The sequence below is a fragment of the Argiope bruennichi genome, chromosome 3 (assembly GCF_947563725.1).
Source record: "Argiope bruennichi chromosome 3, qqArgBrue1.1, whole genome shotgun sequence".
In the NCBI taxonomy this organism is placed as follows: domain Eukaryota; kingdom Metazoa; phylum Arthropoda; class Arachnida; order Araneae; family Araneidae; genus Argiope; species Argiope bruennichi.
The window spans coordinates 23,779,355-23,805,135 of record NC_079153.1 but is presented as its reverse complement, the minus strand read 5'-3'; the positions used below and the strand labels follow the sequence as shown (position 1 = coordinate 23,805,135).

Genomic DNA, 25,781 nt, shown 5'->3' with positions numbered 1-25,781 from the left:
TGCGGTTGTTCAGAAACCAGGGTCACCAATGTGCAGGTTGAGGTTCGAACTCGCAACGTTAGGGTTCATAGCCGAGTAACAAAGCCACTAGACAAAAATGTACACTCTTCTCCGGAAGTTGTTAGCTGGCTTATAATGTTACCACCACAGTGTTAAGAAAATCTAATTCACGCAACTGGAAGGGGGAATAAAACTCATTTCTTTGGGTGTAATATTAGCTTGCAATAATTTCGAATTAAAAAAAATACTTAACCATAAGAACGCATGTCTAAAAATGAAGATAGGCGAATTCATATTCAAGATCTAATTGTTTCTTAATAAAATTAAATGGCTTTTTAAACCTGAATGTATATTGAAAAATAAATACATGGGGGATCTAATGTTTAAGCAGTCCATTTTTCATATCTTACATAAAATAGTACATATATTTACAAAATATTTTCTCCGGCATTCTTAAAAAACAACATCAGTGTATCTTTTCCGCATTCTATATTGTTCGTATCAGAACTATAATAAATTTTTGTTGAGTACGCGCACTTATTCTCCTCGGATTCGAAACACCTCTGAATTCTTGCTCAGTGTTGCAATCCTTATTTAACAAATATTTTAGGTAGGGGACTATGCTGAAATATCGATATTTGGGGGGAAAACATTGAATACTTTTTATTTATTATTCATTTCTAAAAAAGTTTCTTTAATAAAACTTTTTTTTCCAACATTGATTTTATATTGCTTCTGATATAAAATAACTAGAGTATGCATTTGTTCATTTAGTATGAAACGCAAGGCGCAATCTGTGTTTCTATCTATATTCTACAATTTAGAATGCAATATAACCACATATTTTCTAATATTAAATCTCAAGAGTCATATAGATTTAATTTAGCGTTCTATTATCGTTATTCTATTTTAAGGCAACACTATTGCTATCTTGGGAAAGACCTCGTAATTCTGAGCCGCGGTCGGATAACGCCTAAGCCGGCAACCCCTCTCTAAGCATCCACACTACACCAGCGGGAGGGCGTTTGTCCCCTATGGATTTAGCGTGCACCAGGTCCGCAAACACGACTGTTCTTCGGTGGAAGCAAGTCTCGAATCTGAGGACCTCCGGTTCCGAAACCTTATCACAAGGCTACCGCGGTCCTTAAGAATCTCAGAAAATAATAAATTCAAATATTGACAGTTTTTTGATGGCCAGTAAGAGAAACTGAGAACATTATTTTACAAAAACCTTTGTAAAGTTTTAACAATGAAGGAAAGGATCAGCATTTGAATAAAAAAAAATTTTAATAATAGTTGGTTTTCTTTAATTAAATGTAAAATTAATTACTATGAGTGGTTTTTAAGCTAAATTAGAGATATTGTGCTTGCCCCCCCTGTCGGATTTGTCATGCCCCCCCCCCCCGTCGGCAAATTTCTGCCGCCGTCTTTGGAGAAGAATCCGGAGATACTGCTTATTAGAAACAGCTTTTTGAATAAACATTTTGAAAGAAGAACAAGAATGAAGATCAATATTAAGTTTTGCAAAAAGATTTGACTTATGATTTGCGTATTTGGAACAAAACAAGATATGTTCGATGTTAGTTTCATTATTACAAATTTGGCAGTGATGGTAATTGTGTAACCCAAATCTATTCAACAGAGTTGGAGTTATAATCATACGGGTTAAAAGTCGTGCAGTTATGATATCTTCTCTTCTATTTTTGTGCCATTGATTAAGCGAAAACATGGTGGGACCATCGCCAATAGATTCTTGATATTTACTATTTTGGAAAATGTGATTTGTTTTTTGTAGTGAGATTTTCTGATAATGAGAAATTAAATATCCTGAAGCAATACACCCCTCAATTTTTTGCAAAATAAAAGAAAAAAAATACATATACAAACCCATATTAGTATTGTATGTTTATTTAATGCGTGATTTTGGTTTTCCTATTGATTACTTTAGGAAAATTATAATTTTGTTTTGAAGTTTCTTATTTGATGCTAAATATAGCGAGTGTATTTAAGTGTTCTGCACACATGATTGACCGAAGATAATTATTAATTTTAATTTGCTGAAAGAGAGCTCAACACTTGCTATAGTAACTGGCAACATAAAGAAAAGTTTTAACGCTGTTAATACATTTAGAAATAATTCATTACAATTATTATTTAGTATGTATTGCCCATTATTTACATCTGTTTCATTCAAAATCAAATCCTGTAGCCAACAAATTTCCTGCATGAGGTTTTCATCTACATCTTTGTTATAAAACTTTACAAAGTTTTTGGAACATTTCTCTAATTTACGTTTTTTAAAGTTTTTATATCAGTGATTAATTTGAAATCAGAAATAATATTTGATATAATTTTAAATCCATCTTCTATTTGTACAATAACAGCTCAATTACAATCTTTAAAAAATAACACCTAAATTCCTCAACGAGGTTTTTTATAACTTCGTCTTCTGCTAATTCGAATATAATCTTTTCCCTTTTCGAATTCGTTTTGCAGGAAAATGTTATGAAATGTTCAAATTACGTGCTAGCACTTTTACTTCGTCTAAAAATGTTTTAAATTTTGTTCTTAATTTTTTTGCTTCAATTCTAATTTTATTGACTAAATTGAAAGCCAAGTCAAGAACAATTGTTTTTGGTTGAAATAATTTATTGATAGTATTAATTTTGGATAATATTGCAAACTATACTATTAAGCATATAATAAATGGTATTTCTTGTATTGCATACACTAAACTTTCTAGCTTCGGGTGTCGCTGTCTTATCATTACTTCTAGGGTATTACAAGTTAGTTCAAACTCTGTATACACGCTTTAATCGAATATATTTTGGTTTCCCAATAAGTGTCACATATAGTTTTCCAGTAATGTTTAAATGCTTTTGCAGAATTTTTCATCTTTTTGTAGATGCAGAAAATAAGCAATATCCCAGTTTTTTGTACAATATATACTTCTGGAAGCGGCATCACAAATTAATAAATTAAAGAAGTGTGATAAGTAAGGCACATAAATTGCATGCGGGATTAGAGAAAGTATTTTAGACTGTACACCTTTATATTTCCCTTTCATGTTGCTACCGTTGTCGTATGCTTGCCCTCTACAATTCATAATATCTAAATCAAGCTCACTTAATCTCTTCAATAGAAGTTTTGTTAGTCTTTCTCCAGTCACATCAGTCACTTCAATAAACCCTATAAATGACTTTAAAGTAATAATAACTGCCGTAAAGTAAATATAACTGCCAGTGCTACAAGTTACAAATCTCAATTTTAATGTTTTTATTTATTTATTTATTTTTTTTTAATGAAATTTAACTGTTGGGAACAAATAAGAATAGTTTAGAGAGCAAGTCTTAGTTTTGGTTTTTTTTTTGCAAAATCTAGCATTTTTTTATCCAATTCCTTTTCCCCCATGTTCTTTAAAATATAAGTTGCATTAGTTATATTCATTAATTAATAGTTCTTTATAATATATTTACAAATTAAACAGAAATTATTTGCTGATTTATCTATTACTGTAATAACAAATATTTCTTTTAAATTTTAAATTTCTGTTTTTTAATGTTTTGTTAAAATAAATCTTTTGTTCTTTAGATCTGTATTCATTTTACTTTTAATTTCCTCTAAAATTCTCACTTTCCATTCTCTGAAACCTTCCGCTGCCAAATTTAAATGATACTTTCATATAATGTTTGTAAATAAAGGACTAACAACATACTAACACTTCACTGAAATTACCACTAGAAAATGATTATTTCACAAGTAATAGTAGATTTAATGTTAAAATGAATCTTAATCTTAATTGGCATAACTTGTATAATAGCAAAGAGCTTGATAGGTACAGGTAGAATGTTTTATCAAAATTCAGCACAAAACTACATATTTAAAATTATAGACCTTTAGTTTTTTGGTAAAACAGAAAAACAATGGATCAAAATCTGAGAAAACTTGTTTATTATACAAGTAAAATTCACAAAATATAACAAATGCTTCATATACATATGATATCTAAGTGATATTTTTTCCCTTAAATTTAAATATCAACCAAAAAAGAAAATTATTTTCACATATTTTGAAATGCATTAGAGAATCTCAAGCATTATTGTAAATGTATAACATTTCTACATTTGCTTATTTATTAACAGAGTAATATTAAACAAGGCAATATTTTATCAAAAATTAAACTGCTTTTAAATTTGCAATTTTACTTCTCTCTTTCAACAAAACTTTTGGCCTATAAAGATAATGTACATTTAGATGAATAAACTATGAATGTATTGCTTCATTGAGTTTATGTTAAAATAAATGAATGGATGTAAATTTATGTTTTGAATTTTAATGCTTCTCTAACAACAAAACAAGCAAATCATTGAGATTAGTAGTCACTTTACGTGGGTCATCCACTAAACCAGCTGAAACCATTGCAGCATCAAATACCTGAAATGATAAGAAATGTTAGCAGATAATTTTAATTAATTGATGGTATATGCATATAAAATATTTTTATTATATTTCATTCAAACAGCTGCTTTTTTTCAGAGAGAGCCACTATCAATATTAGACAATTTAGTGGCAAAACCAAGGATGTTTTCTCCGTTATTTGCTATACTGATGGCAGAGTTGGTTTCACATTTGTTGTTTTCAGAAGTGGTATTGAATCTGTGCACTTTCAATTCAGAATTCATATTGAATGCACAGTTTTTGTAGCTGAACTTTTATGTTTAAAATTCGCCATCAAATGGATAACTGAACAAAATAATGTAATCTGAAACTATCTCATTTGTACAGATTCTCTTTCATCCTTGGATTCTCTAAAGTGTATTCTTCATCTAACAACATAATTGTTGAAATCAAAAAGCAAATTAAAAGCCTGAATATAAAAATGATTGTTTTTGCATTTATTTGTAGACACATGGGCATTTATGGAAATGAACGGGCCGATTGACTTGCAAAGGCTGCCACTAAGTGCAAAATTGACATTGTCATTTATATTCCTAAATCCTTTTACAAGAAGATTACAAAAGAAAAAATAGTGGAGTCTTGGAATCAAGAATATCTCATTTCAAACAAAGGGAGCTTAACAAAGAAATTTTTTCCATCCATTAATACGAGACTGTCATGCCATCATTTTTAAACTTATTACAAAATAACCCAATTTCTCAATGGTCATGGTAACTTTAAAAGTTATTTGTACAAATTTAATTTGTCCCCGTCATTTTCCTGCAATTGTAATATTGATGGAGAGGAAAATGTTGAACATGTGCTCTTTCTATGTTCCAAGTTTGTTAAAGAAAGACAGATCTCAAGACTGCCTCTCAAGAGCATTAATATAAATTGGCCTCCAGAGTTTCACCAACTTATTTCTACCAGAAGTGCTTTTGAAAATTTCTTTAAAGTTGTTGTTGACATCTGTGATAATTCATGACTGTTAAATTTTCTTCTTTTCTTTATGTAATGAGTTACATATTTACATCTGTAAGCCCCGTGTGATATTTTGTGGTGCACGGGCTTTTTTATAAAAAGCTGCTTTTAACTAGTGTTTTAATTTCAAATATATTTACCTCATCTCCACACACTTTCATTACATGACATCTAAAATTACATTATAAAATTTTTGCCAATTGCTGTTAGAAAACTAAAAAATACAAGTAACAGCTTTCTTTAATATATTTAAAATTACTAAAAGTAAATTACCATTTATATATATTTAACAGCATAATCTGAATTAATTGCAGACTATGTTAAAAGAAATTTATTTTTTGGATGACATTTTGTGCGATAAAGACAAGAATATGTTTTATTTTGTTTAAGCTATTTTAGAGCTGAAGCTTGAAGGCAGGATGAATAGAGAGTATATAAATATTAGTTCTTATTTATTCAGAACAAGAAAATACATTCATGCTATTTCTTCTTCATTAAAGAGCATTTTTGGCCAATAAAGTTAAACAAAAGTTTTCAATTGTGATATTTCTGAGTTTATTTTAATAGTACCTACTAATTTTCCTTCAATAAAGTAAATCAGCAATCTTGCTAATAATAGAATAAACTCATCTTTGTGGATTAAAATTGTATCTATTTAATGTTTGAGAATCTAACACACAATAAACTTCACAACGTTAATATGATTCTCTCTTTAAGATTTTAATTCAAGGATATATAAAGGCACAACAATCATCGTAAACAATAGTTTTTATTTAATTTTACATACCTGATGCGCTAACAGCTCAGCTAATTTAGAGTTGTCATTTCGTATCGAGTTCATTTTCTTTATTATAGGATGGCTAAAAATAAAATAATCTCATAAAGAAATTATCAATACTTTGACCAATGCATTCAGTTTTTCTACACATGCATTAAAAAAATATCAAGAACATTTAAACCATATAGTTTCTTCACAAAACTATTGCAAAGTTTCAATCAATAAATTCAATCATAGATTCAAGAAATAAATCAAACAAAACTATTTCTTCTGTTAGGAAAAGATGCAAATTTTTTCATTTATTAACAGTACAGTTAAATACAGCAATTTCTTTAAATATATTTAAAAAAATGGTTAAATGCTATTAAAAAATTATTTCATCAAATTCCTTTAATTAAGTGACCCTGGTGATTCTTCGATTTTGATGAGACAAATAAAAAAGCTAGCCAAATTAAGATGCAGATTTCAATTTTCCTGCTATTATTTTGACTGGAATATTTATTTTCAAGTAGACAAATCTATTAGATATGAGAATTCTAAATAAAATTAAAATTACTGGAATTGATTTTCTCTGATATCTAATATATAAATATGGAACAACTGACCGGACAAATTACTTTTGCTTATAGTTATTATTATTGATTTGTTAAATAATTTTTGTAATTTTTTCCAGGACATTAAATTCATGATCAAATTTAAATATCACTATTCAGTCAACAAATATTTTGAATCTTTCAGTGAATCAAGATAGAAACTTATTCCCTATTTATGAAGAATATTCTGCTCCAGAAATATAATTTGCTATGATAGTTTCTTTTCATAATACATATCATTCATGCCCATTTTATTAATTTTTTTAGCCATTTTCTTTTACCAAAGACTTGTATCTAATTATGCCCAAAGACTTACATTCAGTTGAATATAAATCTTTGGACATTTGAAAAAATAAAGTTTATATGAAAACAATTTTAAGTAGTTTGAAAACAAATAGCTTATGCATCTTTAAAAAAAACACACACAATTTTAAACAATAATGAAAACATACAATTTACTCAGAAGTTTATTATGGATAACAAAAGTTCTATTTTAGGCACTTGGATGTTTTTCTGTTCTTAAAAGGGCAAAAGTTGAACTGAAGTTTTGAACAAGAGTTGATCCAATTTATGAACAAATGGTACAGTTCCAGTAGTAATGCCCAAATAATACCTTAATAATAATTTACAAAACAGCACTGACAGTTAAATCTAGCGTGATTAAGTTCCACTAATAAAAGTGCTTAAACTATTTATTAAATTTAAAGAAATGATGCTTTAGGTAAATAAACATTGTTCAGATAAAACATAAAAGTGTGAAATACGATACAACATAAGATGAAGCATGAAATAAATGATTAAAAAGAAAAAAAAAAAAAATACAATAGAATTTTAAATCTTACATACATTTGATATTTTGCACACTTTCTAATAAGGTGGTATTCAAAGTTAAAATAATTTTTATTTTAAGTTAATTTTTTCTAGGATAGAATTAGACAAATTTTAATAAAATTAAGCATGCACATAGGTTGGTATAATGCAAATGGAAATATTGCAGTAAGTTATGATTCATACATTTGATTTTATATTCTGGAAATAGTGTACGAAAGCATAAGCCAGACACTATAAAACAAAATAAAATTGAAAAAAAAAAATGCAAATATAAAAGAAGGTCATCTCTCACAAATATATAGTTCTTGCAACATGAATTCGTAACATAAATTAGCAAATTTAAAATTCCCTGTACCTGTTGATCCCACTCTCCAGCAACACTGTTTTTAATGTCTTGAATGGTTCTGGGAGAGAGAAGGCTAGTTTGCAACCATCTTCCTAGGAGTTTTCTAGAATGCTCGATGGAGTTGAGGAGTAGAAATCTAACCAGTCAATCTATTTGGCGAATATCTTTATTGCCCAGAAATTTATCAGCCAAAGAAGCCTTATGTTAGAGATCATAGAAAAATGAATTCAAGGCTATGCATACTTCTGAAATGGTGAACAAAGGGCTCTAAGATCTCAGTAACTGATAGTAGTTATAGATATGCACAAGAAAATTCCTTGTACACAGAACAGCCCAAATAGCATAGCGTTGAGAACATTAACACTGAAGTAGAGCTATTTACTGATGAATCCAGATTCAACCTAACCACTGTTTTTTAATGTACTCATGAGTAAAGGCATCAAGGAATCTATTATTTATCTGCCAACATCATCTAAAAGAAAATAAAACAGTGCAGATTTGATGGTTTGTACAGATATCCTATTAAATAAATTCAAAGGCTTTCATGTCTCTGACAAGTCTTGTGACTCTGTTAGATGCAAGGATGAAATTTTGCAGCCATCTGTTTTGCATCACAAGAGGCCCATTTGATTTCGATATCATTTTTAAAGACAAGGATGACTGCCCACATGAGGCTAATCTGCTTGAAAAATTTTTGGATAGTGCAGATTTTCAATATATAGACAGGCCAACAAGATCTCCAGTCTTTAACTCCATAAATCATACCTGAAATGGGATGACAATAGCCTTTCCTCTACCACAAGAATTATCCAGGATCAAAAAATAGCTTGCTGGAGAAGCTGAATGCTGTCAAATTCAAATGCATCAAATTGAATGGCAATTTCAAATAAAATGCATATTTCAGTCCTTACCTTAAATTAAGTTCTAATGTAGGTTCTAAGATTTTATATCTTTGCTCTTCTGACATAGCATGCAAAGTTGTACGAATATAATGTCTAGCAGCAGACATTTCTTCAACAGATATCAAACAAGGATGGTTTGACAGCCTCTTAGTAATCTGGAATGGAAGAAAAACAGATAAAATATACAGAAATAAATAAATTATTTAATTAAAAATTAAAAAAATAAGCTGATAAGGTCAAATATTGCATTTCTTCTCAATTATTTTAATAAATGTAAAATGCAACTACAAAATTAAACTAACATTACATTTGGAGCTTTCAAACTAAATATTAATTATTCAATCCCCTCCTCCTCCACACAAATCTGTTTCTTTACAATAAAAAGTATAAAAACAAATAAAATACCAAATTTGCAAACAACTATGGGTTTGTTACATTTGGACACTAGATACATCTACTTTGCAAAAAATTTATTTTTCTAAAAATCTGAAAACTTTTTAATTATATAACCAAATCTCATATAAATTCAGACGCTAAGTTATTGGAATTTAACATATGCAATAACACAATTATGAACTGGACAGAAGCAAACTACAAGAGTTCTATCATTTTGAAATATAATAATATGCATAATTAAAGCTATCAAATATTGTAATCTATAAAAGTTTATACAGAATTAAAAAAACTATTTCTGTAGAATTTATTTAAAAAATCATATTTAAATTATTACACACTATAATTATTCACAAATTAATACAAAATGAACAAAGAGTTGAATTTATACTCAGTAATTAAAATATTCTTATAATATCAGAATATCATATCAATATGTTCGGTATATTGAGAAATACTTCGAATAAAGCAATTTGATTACACATGATTGAATTATAATATCAAACATAGAGAAATAATTACTTTAACTTAACTATTAAAACTTAATTGGCAAGTAATTTAATTATAAATAAATTATTTTATATAGAAATAATATATTTAAAGCATCTAAATATTTCATTATATAAATTAAAGTATAACTTACTATTATTTTATGTACTTTTGGCCCTAATGTTGTAGACAACCATTTCATTAAATTTTCTGCTGCATCTTTAGGCAAAGCATCTTCACCTAAAAAAAATGTTTAAAGATGCACTAAATTGTATTGCAATATAATTCCAACCAATCAATCAGAAGAAAGCTCTAAGAAAACAATTTTAAGGATTTATAAAAAGTTTTATTTGGCTATTATTAAAAGTAGCTTTGGTGCTTAGAATTATTTATCTTTTTAAATGATCAAATTTCATTCAAAACAATTTAAAGTTTTTGTTAGTCAATTGGAAACTGATAAGAAGAAAAGCATTACTGCTTGCAGAAAAATATTTACAAGCAATTGAACAGGACTTCATTCATTAATTAACCAGAAAAATATATACAAGAAATTGAACAACAGTTCATTCATAAAGTAAACAGTACAGGGGGAAAAAAATAAAATATGATGCTAAAAGAAGCACATTTTAGATTTGAGTGACAAAAATTTTCAAATATAATTTAATTATTAAGTAATGCCTTTTTATTTTAAATTCTGAAGGCAATAGAATTTTTTAAATTAAAGAATTTCAACAGTAATATCTATCAACAAATTCTCATACGATTCGAATTGTTCCACCATAAACCAATAAAACAGTCACAGAATGCTCTTAATCTGAGAAAAGCAATACAATTTGAAATGAAATTTTTCTCTAAGACATTGTTAAGGAAAATATAACATTCACAAAAAACTGAATAAAAAATTATAATACACCTTTTTTCTATATCTTGAACTAGGTTTCTTGAATTTGAGTAAGGAATAAAATGATGCTGATATTAATGTGGACAATGATTCAAAGAGAAGCTATGTTGCAAGGAGACTGTGTTCTAAAGAAAATCTTAATAGAAACACATATTAAAAGCAGAATTTCCCCCTTTAGCTTTATGAAGGAAAAGGAAAAAAGACGAGGAGAAGAATTAATTTTACAAAGAAAGAAAAAATGTTTGCATTGGAAAATAATATTAGTTTCCAAGCATTCAATTATTTAAAATCAAATCAGTTCAGGAAAACAACACTGAAAATGGATATTCCACGCTCAGTGAAATATCTTGGATTCTTTGTAATCTAAAGAATATTTTCACAAAATATTTTTCAAAAAATAAACATGAATTAGAAACTTTAGAAATAATTTTTTTTTTTAAAAAAAAGCTAAATTTAGAATTTATTTTATAACAATAAATATAATGATGTATTAATCTAATTTTATATTCTGCATTTCTACATGTATATTTTTGGTTGTTTATCACAAAAGATTTCTTGTTTAAAACATATGATAATCAAAATTTAATTTAAAATTTTCAATACGAATTCAAACAATATAATATAAAATTCAATAATATTCAAATAATACAAATTCAATAAAATTTTAAATACGAATTTCAATTATAATTTAGACTATCTTCCAAAATCAAATTGAACTGCACAAAATTTGAATAAATGTGCAATAGCAAATAAATAATTTCATAAAAAGAATTATCTTTAAATAAAAATGAATTCTTTGGCTTAAAAGATTTTCTCGTTTTGCTTGATATAACATAGTTTTGTTCCTATGAATAAACCTTAAATAATTTGGCAACTTCGGACGAGAATTTAAAAAAGTATAAAAAGTGAATACAATTTTAACAAACCTAAATCATCAACAGATGCATCTTCCTTTTCTCTGCGCATTTCCTTCTCAACAGATGTGATGTTCTTAAAGTCAAATTGTCGTAACTGAAAGAGTACTAACTCATCATAGGGCTCAAAACAAAATAGAACTTCAACATCTTTTTGCTTCACAGCCTCAAAATATGGAGACACTTCTGCTAAGTGGCGACTATGAGATAAAAATTACTAACATTAGCCTTCATAACTAAAATTTTGTAATTTAATTAAAATAATTACAAAAAACAAAATAACTAAAAAAATTTAATATTATACAAAATAAAACTGAGTTTTCTTAATTTAAATAAGTTACGACAGTTTTATAATAGGTATAAAATCGGATATCATAATTTTGTCTACAGAAAATTCTAAGTTTATAATAACAAATTTTTTTAATTATAGACAGTTTTTGCCCTTATCCTTTTCAAGAGCAAAGTTGTGCAAATGTGATGTACTCATTCCACTCTTATTGTTGGAAACTAAGATTCTTCATGCAAACTGTTTCTTCAGATTGTGTGCAGTTCATGTAAGATATCCTGATGCTGTGCATAACTATGTATTTAAAGAATGTGTCTTGTATTTCTGGGGTTGGCTGTTAGGTAGTTTCGTTCATTCATTGTTTGAATCTGTTAATATTATGTTTGTTTGTGTTGAATTCTTAGTGATTAAGATTATTAATATTAGCTTTTTTGTTTAAAAATAAAATGCCAATGGGATTAACAAGCAGATATACTAAATTATAGGATATCACAGTTTGCATTTCAGCTGATTGTAAATGCTTTGATGATTAGTTTGGCTATATGATGTCCCGTTTTAAAGCAACACTAAGACTATTCTCAGACGGACCTCGTAATTTTGAACCACGGTCAGATGTGATGGAACAGGCCATGATGATACCTAAGCTCGCAGCCCCTATCCAAACTTCCGCACCACACCAGAAGGAGGACATTTGACCCTGAAAGACTTAATATGCACCAGATCTTGATATGTGATGGTTTCTGTGGAATCGGGTCTCGAACATGAAATCTTCCAGTTCCGAAGCCGAGACCTTACCACCATGCCATCGTGGCCAAATGCTTTGATGAAATAGAATGTAAATATGAAATATATAAAATCAGAGCTTATTATTAAGAAATAATTAAATTACAGAGCTTTTAATAGATCTAAAATTGTTAATAAATTTATTAATAATTGAATGATATTTTTATAATTTACCTAGGTGCAGCTAAGAAATAAATGTCCTTTTGGCCTTCTTTCATTCGACTAACATACTCAGACAAGCTGATTTTTTTACCTTCTGGTTGCAGAGATGATTCAAAAAGGAGCAATTTTGCAATATCTTCCTGGAAAACGATAATTCAAACTTTTAATTACTACAAATAAATTTTTAATATGAATTCTGAATTAATAAAAAAAAAAACTGAATATATGAGTTATAAGCTTACTAAATATTTTTACCTTTTGAACTTGATCGCCAATTGACAAGATACCTTCTTTTAGAAAAATTCCATAATCTTCATGAAACTTTTCATAAGTTTTCTGGTCTTTTTTCATCTGTTCTAGTAAAAAGCGGAGCATTTTGTTTGTAATCATTGTGGAAATTTTCCTGAAAAAAGAAAGTATTGATAGTAGTTTTCTGTTGCAATTGGTAAATGTAATAAAAAGGCAGAAGTTGTGCTTACCTAATTAAAGCACTGTCCTGCAAAAGTTCACGACTCAGATTAAGGGGTATATCTTCACTATCAACTACACCTACAAAAATAATGAAAATGAATGAAGTGTTTTTTTTTCCTAAGAAAAAAAAATATTCCATCTTTTTATAAAATAAATAAAAAATAATCTTAACAATCTAAGGGATCAAAAACATAACTATTATTGGTTCACAATAAATAATTCTTGATAGTAGCAAAATTTAAAGCACTAAAAGTTAAAAAAAAAAAAAAAGTAATGTTGATAACCACTTACCTCGTACAAAGCGCAGCCATTTGGGCAGTATGTCAGCTTTACTTCTAATAAGAACTCTCTGGCTATACAAAGCCACACCCACTTCAAGTTCTCGGCTCATTTCAAATAAACCTGGTTTTCCCTCTGGTACATAAAGTAGGCATCTCAGATTTATGGGAGAGTCTGTTTTGTAATGTAAAGTATACCTTGGTAAATCGTAAGAATTGGCTATATATCGAAAGAACTCATTGTGAATTTCAGGAGTAGCTTCTTTCGGATCCATCAACCAAACAGCCTAACAAACGATTAAAAAAAAGAAAAGATATAGCATTTTATAAGCTTGCACTGATTTAGTGTTTAGCTAATTCTTTCACACCACCAATATTAGAAAATTATATTATTATTCATAAGACAGATAAACCTACTTTTTTAAAGCAGCAAAATATCATATATTAAATATCAAAATGTAATGCAGTAAAGAATGTATGTTTTTAATTGTTCAAAAATTAGTTCAAACAATCCACTTTTTTGGGAAAAAGCTATTTAAATACATCTTTGGATATATTTAAAATACACTTTCTCTCTATCGATTCTACCCCCAACTCTTCAGCAATGTAGCCTTTTTAGATGAAAAATTATTTCTCTAGTCTCAAATTGAAAAATACTCAGAAAACAAGGCATTAATTATAGACAAATAGAAATTAAATTTAAAATGTCTATTCATCAAAATTAATTGAATTATGTTAAAATGTGTTCGTGTAAATGTCTGGTGAATAATGAAAAGCAAAAGATGCTGCAAGAATTTTCAAAGCCTTACATTGTCATGCATGAAACCCAGAGTCAGATTCCATAATTTGGGTAACTTAGATTAGGTATATCTGGGAATCAATAATTGTAGAAAATATAAAAATACTGGCCATGTTCTGATGCTCTTAGTCATGATATAAATAGACACACTTTCAAGATGTTCACAACTAAGCAATTGCAATTTTTGACTGTTATAAGAATTTCAAATTATTCGTTAAGTATCTTTGTTGATATAATTAAATAATATAAATTACGAAAAAAAAAACTTTCATAATACAGGGGTGTTTGTGGGACCCCAAAAAATCCCCTGAAACTTTTACGCACTTACTACCGACATTTTGGAGTTTCAAGAAGGGGGGGGGGAAGAAATGAAAAATTACGATTATGAAGTATTGAATGACCTAATTATAAAAGTTCAATGAATTACTTTTTTTGCAAAATTAATAACCATTAATTTTGCAAAATTAAGACCTTTGAACCCAGGTCACGTGATCGCACATCTGGTCGAACGAAGTCTCCCTTTTTTTTCTGCCGCGCCTACTTGCCGAAAAGAATCCAGAAGAGAATGTCCGAGAACCGGGAGAATGAGTCATAACTCGCAATAAGGAAAGAACAAAAAAGAAGTTTTTTCCCCCTTTTCACGCATTATCACTGCCTTTGGAGAAAGAAAGGAAAAGTTTTCACCACACACACTGACCTTGCGTTTTCTGCTTTCAAAGCAAACAAAATTACCCAGATCAAAATAAATAATTCATTATTATTCCTACTTCCTTTTGAACGACGATCCCCGGAATTTCCGGGTATCAAAGTTCAAAATCCCCGGAATTCCGGGGTTTCCCCGGAGCACAAACACCCCTGATAATATAAGGAATTTTGCTTCTAATTCCTTTTAAAGAGAAAATTGTCACTGCCAATTGGTTAAACTAAATTTTTCAAACAATATGTTAACAATTGTAACTAACACTTAAAAGAATAAAATTTGCCATTTTCTAATTTTTTTAATAAAATCAGATTGTTTAACTTCACAAAATTGTGGTCATTTTACACAATTTATTGTTTTAACAGAAATAGATTATATATATATAATCTATCTTAAAAGACAATTAAAATCTGAATAAAATTAGTCAAATATTGAGACAAAATTATAGGAATTTCATCAGTTTATCTCGAATAAGTTTTGAAACTGAATCCCCATGCAAATCCCATGATGCTTTATATCATGCAAAGCAAATATATACATCTGAGTGTCGAAAAAGCTTAAATACAATTTTTAATGTTTTCAAAATATTATCAAAATGAATTTTACCTGCACATTATTTGCTCTCTTGCCATTGACATAAATTGGACTACTAACAAAATTACTGTATTTTTGGATGATATCTGAAAAAAATTTAATTAATCAATAAATACAAAATTGGTGGAATCTCAAAATATATAATAGATAAATCATGCTTTTATTATAATCTAACATAAAATGAACAGTGTGTAGAGAAAAGTAATTATTGAAAATAAAAATATTCCTATCTTCATTGTACATGAAAAATCATATTTTGTTTCAACATTAAAACAATAAATAGCAATCAGAAACAAACAATAGCAAACGCATTTCATGCACAAGAGAGTATCTGATATCTATAAATATAAGAAAGCACAAAGTTAAAAAAAATTTTTGAGGTCATTTTATCCTAAAGTAGACTTGGTAAGACTTTCTAGATTATGGTATAAAACAATTTTGGGTTTGATTCGTCAAACTTAAATTTTTTAAAATTATTTTTACCTATACAGCAGTAATAATATGAATATAAAAATGTATTTAATATATTACAATGCATATAAATATAAATCTAGAAAATAAAACAATAAACAGTGCTGTAAATTATATTTCAAGGAATTTTTTTAAAAGTAACAAAAATTGTAGAAATTTTTTTATGGAAATAAAATTTATCACCAAAAAGATCATTTAAAAAAAATTTAATTGATGCAAAAAATGATTCATACATAATAATATACATCAAAGTAATGAAGAAAATCATGGAAACTTTAAAGTAATTTTAATTACAGTTTCAATTCTTTCATTATCAACATCTACTATTCAAGAATTAACTATGTACCAGATTTAATAACTTTAGATTTAAAATCAGTCCTGTAATCTTTTGCAATAATATTTTCATCGTGCATGTTACATTATACAATTTACAGATAGTATGCCAGCATCCAAACATTATCAAATTAAGAAAAATATTAATGAGTTGAAGCCAATCAATTTATTAGTCAGATACATGACAGAGTAATATATGATAGAGAATAACCACTGAAACATATAAGATTCATATGATATAATAAATCTTATATATTTTTCATTGATATTCAAAACAGAGAAATAATCTTTTGCAATTTCTATTTTAAAAAAAAAGTAGAAATAGAAACAATTTTCTCTTAGTATGATATACAAATATATAATACCTTTGATAGTGCTTTCATCAGCAAATTCACGACAGCCCGACTTTAAGTGAGCGACTATTTTTGTACCTGGTTGCACTCCTTCAGCTTCCATTATTTCATAAGTACCAGAACTAGTGAATAAAAACCAAATATAGTAATAAATCTTTAAATATTAATGCTGATAAGCAAAATGAAAAAAAAAATCATTGCTTACAAAATAATGAAAATGTTTTTATGAATTACCTCAGGATTTTCAATAGACACAAAATACCTTTATTGCTAAAGCAAATTAATGAAGCAAAATATACTGAATAAAATTATATATACTTCAGATAGTATTAGAAAAATGGAAAGTCATTCTGAGCATTGTAAGGAGAACTATAATAAATTACTTTGCATTGTCCCAAAAACATATTACACACACAGAATAACTACACTTATGTCTAGCAGGATTTAAAGGCATCAAGAGCCTGCTTATCTATTTTGTGAGTTCTCATCATAATATTTAAGGCTTTAAGACATCACTATTTATTTTGAAATAGTATGAAACTGAAAAAGTACAAGTAAATAGCTATTCCTAATTAGATATCCAATCATAGCATTTTCAAGATGTGCTGGGTTATAAAGACAAAATGCATAATAATAACAATAATAAAAACATAAAAAAAGGAAAAGAAAGTGTACTCACCCATCAGATACCCATTTATGAGCTTTAGCACCAGGAACATGTGGTTTAGAATAAACTTCTACTTTGTCAGCAACCATGAATGTTGAATAAAAACCTACACCAAATTGGCCAATAATTTTATTTACAGCACAGCTAGTGGATTCATTTTTCTTCACTTCTTCTAAAAATGCCTGAAATAACAATTTTGTTTGTTTTCAAATTTTAAAAAACAATCATTTAAAGTGATACTTCCACAACCAAAGGATAACAAATATGAAAAAATACTCAATAATGAAAGAATAAAATAAAATAATCAAATCTCAATCAATCTTCAAATACAATTTTTTGAAAAAAAAATTTCTCAATTACTGAAAATACATTATATAAGCAAACATCAAGGTTTTTGCTTACAATGTTTCAGTCAGTAATCATCATGGAACTATTACAAACATTTTAAATAAAACATAGCATATTTAAATGCTTGTTAATAAATATAAAGCTTATTTGATTTAACATTATTAATATTTAATATGAAATCATTTTATGTTATTAATAATGCAAATTACATTATGCCATGTAATTAATATGTGTCATTTGATATAACTTTTCCCCTCAACTGGATCATTTGCATTATTTTACTTGAAGAAACAAATTCATAAAATATGCATGATTTTAGCAAAAATGTTAAAACAGTTGCAACTTTTAAAGAATTTTGTTAATTTCATAGTAAGAACAAGAGATTTTCACAATGGATATCAAATCAATAAGCATTGATCTTGAAAATCATTTGGAAATAAATAAATAGGAATTTTGGTGATATTTCTCTTTGGAAAGAGAAATTTGTACTAAAAAATTATTGTACTAAAAAAATAAAAAATAATGTGTCATCAAATATGGATTTTAATACAATATCATAAAGGTATGATAAGCTAATAGATATGTTATAAGCACATACATTTACAATGTATTTTAGTTTTTAACGAATATTTAAGAAATTTCTTTCTTGCAATATTCATTGGATATTGGTTTAATTTTTTAATTGTATTGTTCCTCACAAGATTATACATTATTCTAATCAAAGTAGTTGGAAGTCAAAAGTTCTTTGCTGGGGGAGGGAAATAATACAAGATTCTAAAAAACTGAGAAAAACTTTTTTTTATTTCAATTATGTTTATATCTCTGTCTTTTGTTTGTATTGTATAAAAATACTTGTATTAAAATAATTCATTCCATTTTCTTTTTAAAAGTAAAATAATTTTTAATATATCCAAATCAAATCATACATAAAAAATTGAAGCATTTATTAATTTAACAATATTTCTAAAAGATATAATTTAAACAGGAAGGTTTACCTTAGAACCTGATCTAGCTATGGTCCCAAGACAGCTAATCATCTCTTCTTTAGTCATACCAATTCCAGTATCCTAAATGAAAACACAATTAAATAATTCATATTTGTTACAATTTTAACGCAATCCATATTTATGCTACATTTCACTAAAAATCTTTAATTTATGCATTTTGAAATACAATATTAATTTTTTCAAAGAATGAAGCATTAAAATGAAATAATAATAACCCAAAACAAAGAAATATGATTTCTAAAAATCGTTTATTTAAGTTTCTTGAAATACTCATGCAAAATGAATATTATTAAATATTATTGAACATCATTAAATATATAAATCTATAAAATAGACATTAGTTTAGAGAAATATGCTATGATAAATCATTAAAATAGGAAATAATCTGCAATATTTTAAGCCACCATATGTTTATCAGTACAAAAGATTAATATCGCAACTTTTAATATTACCTTCTAGTTAAAGCAAGAAAGTTTGTTATAAAAAGTTGGTCCTTCTGACATAAAGTTAAAAAAAAAAATGAAGTAAATGTAGAAATAAGTAAAAAAAAAATTTTTAATCACAATTGAATAAGTAAATAGGAAAATAGTAGTAAAAAAACTTTTCATTAAAGCACAGTACTGATGCTAAAACAAAGTTGAAATTGCATGGTTACTAATATCATGAATACTGTCATTGTGCCTTTTCAAATTTAATATAATTTTCCAGAAAATATCAGAAGTAATCTTTTTTATATTTGCAAAAAATATAAACTATTATTCTTCAGACCTTAAATGAAAGATTTATTTACTTATTTTCAAATTAAATATTTTTGAAGTTTAAATTCTTGCTGTATGTTTAAAACAATTTTAATTAATATTTTGGAAAATATGTGAAATTTATTATTCTCTATAACCAACTTAAAAACAAAAATATAAATATCAATTATAGAAAATTGAGCATTAAAATACCTGAATTGTAAATGTTCTGGCTTGTTTGTCAGTTGCAATATGTATTTCATGAGGACTATCTAAGGAAACACCAGTTTCTGCACTGCTTAACTGAGCATGCCGTAGCTTTTCTAGTGCATCACTTGCATTTGAAATTAACTCCCGTATAAAAACCTTAAAGAACAAAATGAAAATCATTCCTATATAATAAGAATTAGCAATTTAAATATTTACAAGAAAATTTTAATTTGATTTTCATATGAAAATATAAATGATTTTCAATAAAAAAATTCAATTCTAAAATTAAAGAGATTCATTTACCTCCTTATCAGAATAAAGAGATTTAGCTACTATATCCAGCAGCATACGAGTTTCAGCTTGAAATTCTAATTTCTCAGCTTCACCTAAAATATATTTTTAACAACAAAGCCTTAAAAAATATTTTAAATATGCTTAGCACAAATAAATTCCCTATGTTTTCATTTAAATAACAATATTTATTCACTTATCCTTAAAATTTGTCAATAGCATTTAAGTCTTAGTTATGTTACAGATAGATTAATTTTGTTATCGAGAAACTAAAAAAAAAACTTTTAAAATTTTAAAAGGCAAACATTTAAAGCAAATAAGGTATAAGTGATTTATATATGTAAGTATATAAAATGAAAAATGCTGTGAAATAGTAAACTTAAAAAGTAATCAGACAATTGGCAAAAACACACTGCATCTTGCTCAAAAAGAAAGGTATGGACCAACTATGGTACTTAGTTTTGCATAAACTACAAAGTTAAAAAAAAAAAAGAGAGAGAGAGAGAAATATTTTTGTTTCAGAAGTTCTGTTCAAATGAAATAGCAGTTTAGGATTTTAAAAAAATGTATTTGTACTTTAGAAGAATAATCTTTTCTTGCTAAATATTTTTATTTTACTGTGCTATGAAATATATATAATTTTTATTATATAGATATCAGTTTTAAAATACTCCTTAATAGTAACTTATACAAAATCTATTTAAAATACCTTATATAAAAAAACCTATATAATTAATAATATCATTCAAACAAAAGTAAAAGCAACCAATTTACAAATTTTCATGTTGCCCTCTACAGGGTGGTTACATAAACAGTGAAACCAAACAGATCAAACTTGCAACATTTCCTTGATTTACAGCTACTACTTTACTTTCAGCTACATCTAAAACATCTTTCTTCTTTATTGTATCATTTACCACAAATGTTTTCAAGAATTGCATTACCAGATTTATCAGAATTTCAAAAAGAAATGGCATGAGAGAAGCATGAAATTGGTATTTAGTTAAAAACTTTAAAATTCATTTGCCATGTCAGTTTTACAAATTAAAGGGATCACTGATATATTCTTTAACAGTGATATGGCTTCTTTGATTGGTAGGGTTCTCACCCCTCCCCTTTTACAGTTCAATAATAATATATATATATATATATATATATATATATATATATATATATATATATATATATATATATATATATATATATAAACAAGAGAATATAAAAACATCATTTGGCCACTATCAAACCATCTAATAGCACAATTCTTTTTTTTTTAAAATTCTTTTGAGTTAGTATATAATATATTGTTATGAATCTGTAATATTGCTGTTTATGGACAACTGATAGCTGTTTGGTCGCTGATAGGATGCCGAATCGATGACTCCTGGGCTTGGTGATAAAATGGATGATACGGAAATCTTCAGGTACCGGACCAACAGGACGAAAATTATGTTCAAGAACCTTTTGTAGCCTGGTCTGGGAACTATAAAAATGTCTGGTTTTCGAGCCAAAGACAGTGAGTGCGTGTTGAGTCAAGGAGAATTAGTTAGATCAGTTAAATATAGCTCAAGAGATTAGTAGATTGAAAACTGAGCCACATGCCAAGTCTTGGAGACATGTATTGAAACAACCGAGTCATGTGTGGAGTAGCCAGTCATATAGTTGTGAGTCAGTAATTCAGTATAAAGCGAGGAGACAATGCAGAATAACAGATATTTGGACAGACCTCAGTGAATAGTTTTGTGAATTCTCTCTTCCTGCTGAGTTCTGTCTATCCGATTTGTATACTATTGTTTTTACTACCAATTACTAATTGTGAACTGCTATTTTTTTAAAGTACCACTGTGTATTGCTTTTGTAAGCCTTGGCTGTGTTTTGTCATCTATGTATTTGTGTCTTTGTGTTAATAAATATAGTTATTTGTCATTGAGACCTATTGACTGCGTTATTATACACACACTACACTGAACCCAACAAGTTTAGTGGATTTTATCCTAACAGTATGGAATTCTTGTAGAAGAATGTATAGAGAATGAAATGAAAGTTTTAAACAATTGAAATATGCATCCAATTTTTTTTTTTAGAGAGAAGCTGAACAATTAGAATTAAAACTCTAAGCAAAATTTTAATGGAAGAAACAAATTCAACACCGAGTGATGGGAGTCACTTGGAGTTCCTGAATCCGAAGATAGTGTATATATTGAAATAGGTTACTCGGGGTATTCCAAAAGCAAAAAGCATTCAAAAGAGCTGGACAAATGAAAAGTAATAAATTATAAAAAAGTAGGACCCATTCTTTTTAAAAATTTCATTAAAGTTATTTGCTAGTAACATTTATCAGCTTATCATTATGAAATTCCAAACACCATATTCTTGAAAGCATCCTGTCTTGGATTTCTGTTACTATGACTATTTTAGTGAAATTAGGCTTTTAATATAGAAAACATTGGTGCAAAATTGTTGATAGCATGTATAACATGAAATGAACTTATTGACAATTTTCCGTTATTTTCAAAAATTTTCGAAACAGATAAATTTTTGCAATATTCTTGACTTCACAATTCTGTTAGCACCCTGATCTACTGGTCCACAAATCTTAGATGGACGGTAAAACATTTTTATCACACTTTTTTCCACAAGAACAATTAACAAGGAATTTGCATCGTTTATGACTGTAAGCATTAAACATTTACTTAATTATTTTTCTGTTACACTACAAATGAAAATGGAATTCATCATCAGATAAGGCATGAAAAAAAATCATATCAAAGCATTCTAATTGATTTTCAATGATACTATAATTTTTTTAGAATGACACATCTCAATTAAAATTTAAACAGTCATAAAATATCACATGTTTATAAGAATAATCTTGAAAAGGCTACAGCAAATACTGGCCCACTGCCCTTTAATGGGCTACAGATGTGCTATCATATCATTGCTTTAAATGAAAAAAAAAAAAAAAAAAAAAAAAAAAAGGCAAACAAAACGAACAAAAAAAAAAAAGATGTTTTAATATGAAAAATTTTAGATTAAAAGAAGCATTATTTTTCGCTTAACATTTAACACAAATAGTTACCTTGGGACTTTTCAGTATCCTTAATAATAGTATGGTAATCACTGTCCACTGCAGCCTCTTGTTGTGATAATAAATAACTACATGTCTGGAAACTTCTTTGATAGTTTAGCTTGATACCTGATAAACAAGATGCAAAGTATTAAAAAAATGTATAGAAATGAATGAATAGAATGGAATGTAGAAATAATATTAAAGTTAACTGTATTATTTCACTAATAATTAAAAAAAGGTTAAAAATTATTAATTTCTTGATACAATATTTTGATAAAATTTTCTTTTAATAACAACAACAACAAAAAAAAAAGATTAAAAAATATGTTATTGAATATAGTAATGCATATTGAAGATTAGAAATTTTTTTAAGTGAAATTACATTTCTGTTAAATCTTTTTTATTGCAACACATTTTTGGAAGAATACAGATGAAATTACATACATATTATCAACAAAATTATAAATTTTAATAATTAAAGTCATTAGCTAAATTTGTGAATGCTTATGGACTTAGAAATATATTACATCAAAATGTTATAAATCCATATCATACATCTATATGTTAGTTGCAAATGTTACATCAAAATTTCCTGTGTATTACTGAGTAAATTTAGATACAAGTCTTATGATATAATAATAAATGTACTTAGGACTTAATAGGATTCTCTATATAAATTATAGTCAATTTTTAACCATCAACAGACTATCAGCTGAAATAAAAAAGTCTAATATTATTAGGTTTAACCATAATCAATATTATTTAGCCTATAAAAGCCCATCATTCTTTGTAGATTATTATACTTCATTGCTGAAGCTACATTGAATACTCTCCATTGTTTTTGTTTTTTTCTTTGTATTGCCTAAAAAAGTTAATATGTTTTCCCAAACTCCCAAATAATCTTCACACAGCAATAATATACTAACCAAATTTTGAAGACAAAGAATCATCATTTTGATTTTTTAAAAATTTAACTTATTTTAAAGGAAATGAAAGGAATTTTAAAATAATTTCTATTTCTTGATAATTTCTTATCAATTTTATTTCAAAAATCCTTTTAACATTTCTTTAAAAAATAGAACTAAATTTAAGATTCTCGGATGCTTGTTAAAATTGAATTATTTTGGGATTTCTCGCCAAATGTAATAAATGACAATCTTTTATTACAATCCCTTAACAGGTGTTGGTTATCATTCCTGGTAGCCATACAAGATTAGGGTTTTTTGGTGAGTTTTTAGATGACTGGCATGATTTTGACATGCTTGGTGAGAAACTGTATATTAATCTTAAGTCTTACATGAAAAAGTTTCTCAGAAGGTTCTTTTTTTTTTGTTCACTAATTTTTCTAAAAATAAATATCTGAAATTTTACTTCACAGTAATCTTAATTTTTTCAATCAAATTTAAAAGAAATCTGATGAGATATCAACTAAATTAAACTTGCTCTTAATGGTTAAAAGTCAGAGAAAGTATTAACATTTCAATTCTGAAAGTGTAATTGTATAGTCATGAACATATTTAGTTAACATACATGGACTATTTATTTTATCAGAATTTACACAAACATATTTGAAAGAAGTAGCGGTTATCAGCAGGTAGAAAGAATTCATAGTAAAAGTACTTCCAAACTAGATATAATTGATAATTATGCTGAGAAACCACAAAATATAAAAAGAAGTAATTTAGATATAGGAGTAATTCAATGGGAATGTATAGAGAATCAAGGTAATTAAGCAAAGCAGAAATCTGTATAAGCTTTCCAGAATAATGAAAAAAGCTTAACTCTGGGGAAGAAATCAATAAATTTAAACATTCAAATCAATCCATAACTAATTTTTTGTAATTACAAATAAAAGTTTAAAAAATGTTAGATAAACGAATTTCATGTAAATAACTAACATTAAATATTAATATCATCAAAATTAATGAAAGGGACTTTTTTCTTTCTATTTTCCATTAATAATAATATTTTTAGCATTATAATTATATATATGGAAAGCATTATATATATTATAAAAATAAAGAAGGGATACTTAAAATTAAAACAATAAATAGTTTTAAGTATATTGCTAATGCAAGAAATTACAGAAATTATGCTTTTACATAGTGTTTAACGCTATTTTTTGCCCCTTAAGTTCCCTTTCAACAACTGTTTCTTTTGTGTACTTTGTTTTTATCAGCAAGGGAAATGTGCTTTTGGAGTATGCCAGCTTAACAGAATTTTGAGACAAAAAATTATAATTAATGATAAGCATGTATGATTGCCATAAATATGAACTAATTCAAAAGGCTGCATGAAATAATACTACTCTAAAATTGGGTTCATGCATAATTAAGCTTTACATATGAAAGATGACGCAACGCTGTTGCACTTTCAACTCTAATTTAAGTAAAGAATGAGCATGGCAATATATCAATAATTTAAACCTTTTTGAACAAATAATTGTCTTGATCTTCCGAATATGGAGAAAGAATTGATAGATTTGCGTGAAAAATAATTTAAAGACCGGCACGCAGCGAATCTCATGGAGGCAGCCATTTTTGTTGTGAGTGTAGCTATATCAGTAGTATTTTTACTAAGAGATAACTTTTGTGGCCAAATAATGGTCGAACAGCTGTTTTAATTCTAGTTCCATCTTTTTTTCTTCTTTAGCTGC

At 27.3% G+C, this 25,781-nt stretch overlaps 1 protein-coding gene across 1 annotated transcript; it reads right to left on the bottom strand.

The window, feature by feature from the left end:
* Positions 1-3,934: 3,934 nt before the first annotated feature.
* On the bottom strand, positions 3,935-25,691 carry LOC129963451 (heat shock protein 75 kDa, mitochondrial-like). Its single transcript, XM_056077827.1, has 17 exons — positions 25,552-25,691; positions 23,135-23,251; positions 20,068-20,150; positions 19,768-19,920; positions 18,806-18,877; positions 17,475-17,644; positions 16,808-16,917; positions 15,651-15,724; positions 13,559-13,832; positions 13,276-13,345; positions 13,052-13,199; positions 12,809-12,936; positions 11,578-11,765; positions 9,905-9,990; positions 8,878-9,023; positions 6,206-6,278; positions 3,935-4,434 (listed from the first exon to the last, which is right to left on the bottom strand). Exons 1-17 carry the CDS (start codon positions 25,661-25,663, stop codon positions 4,333-4,335), a joined length of 2,106 nt encoding a protein of 701 aa, XP_055933802.1. The 5' UTR covers positions 25,664-25,691; the 3' UTR covers positions 3,935-4,332.
* Between the last annotated feature and the right edge of the window lie 90 nt (positions 25,692-25,781).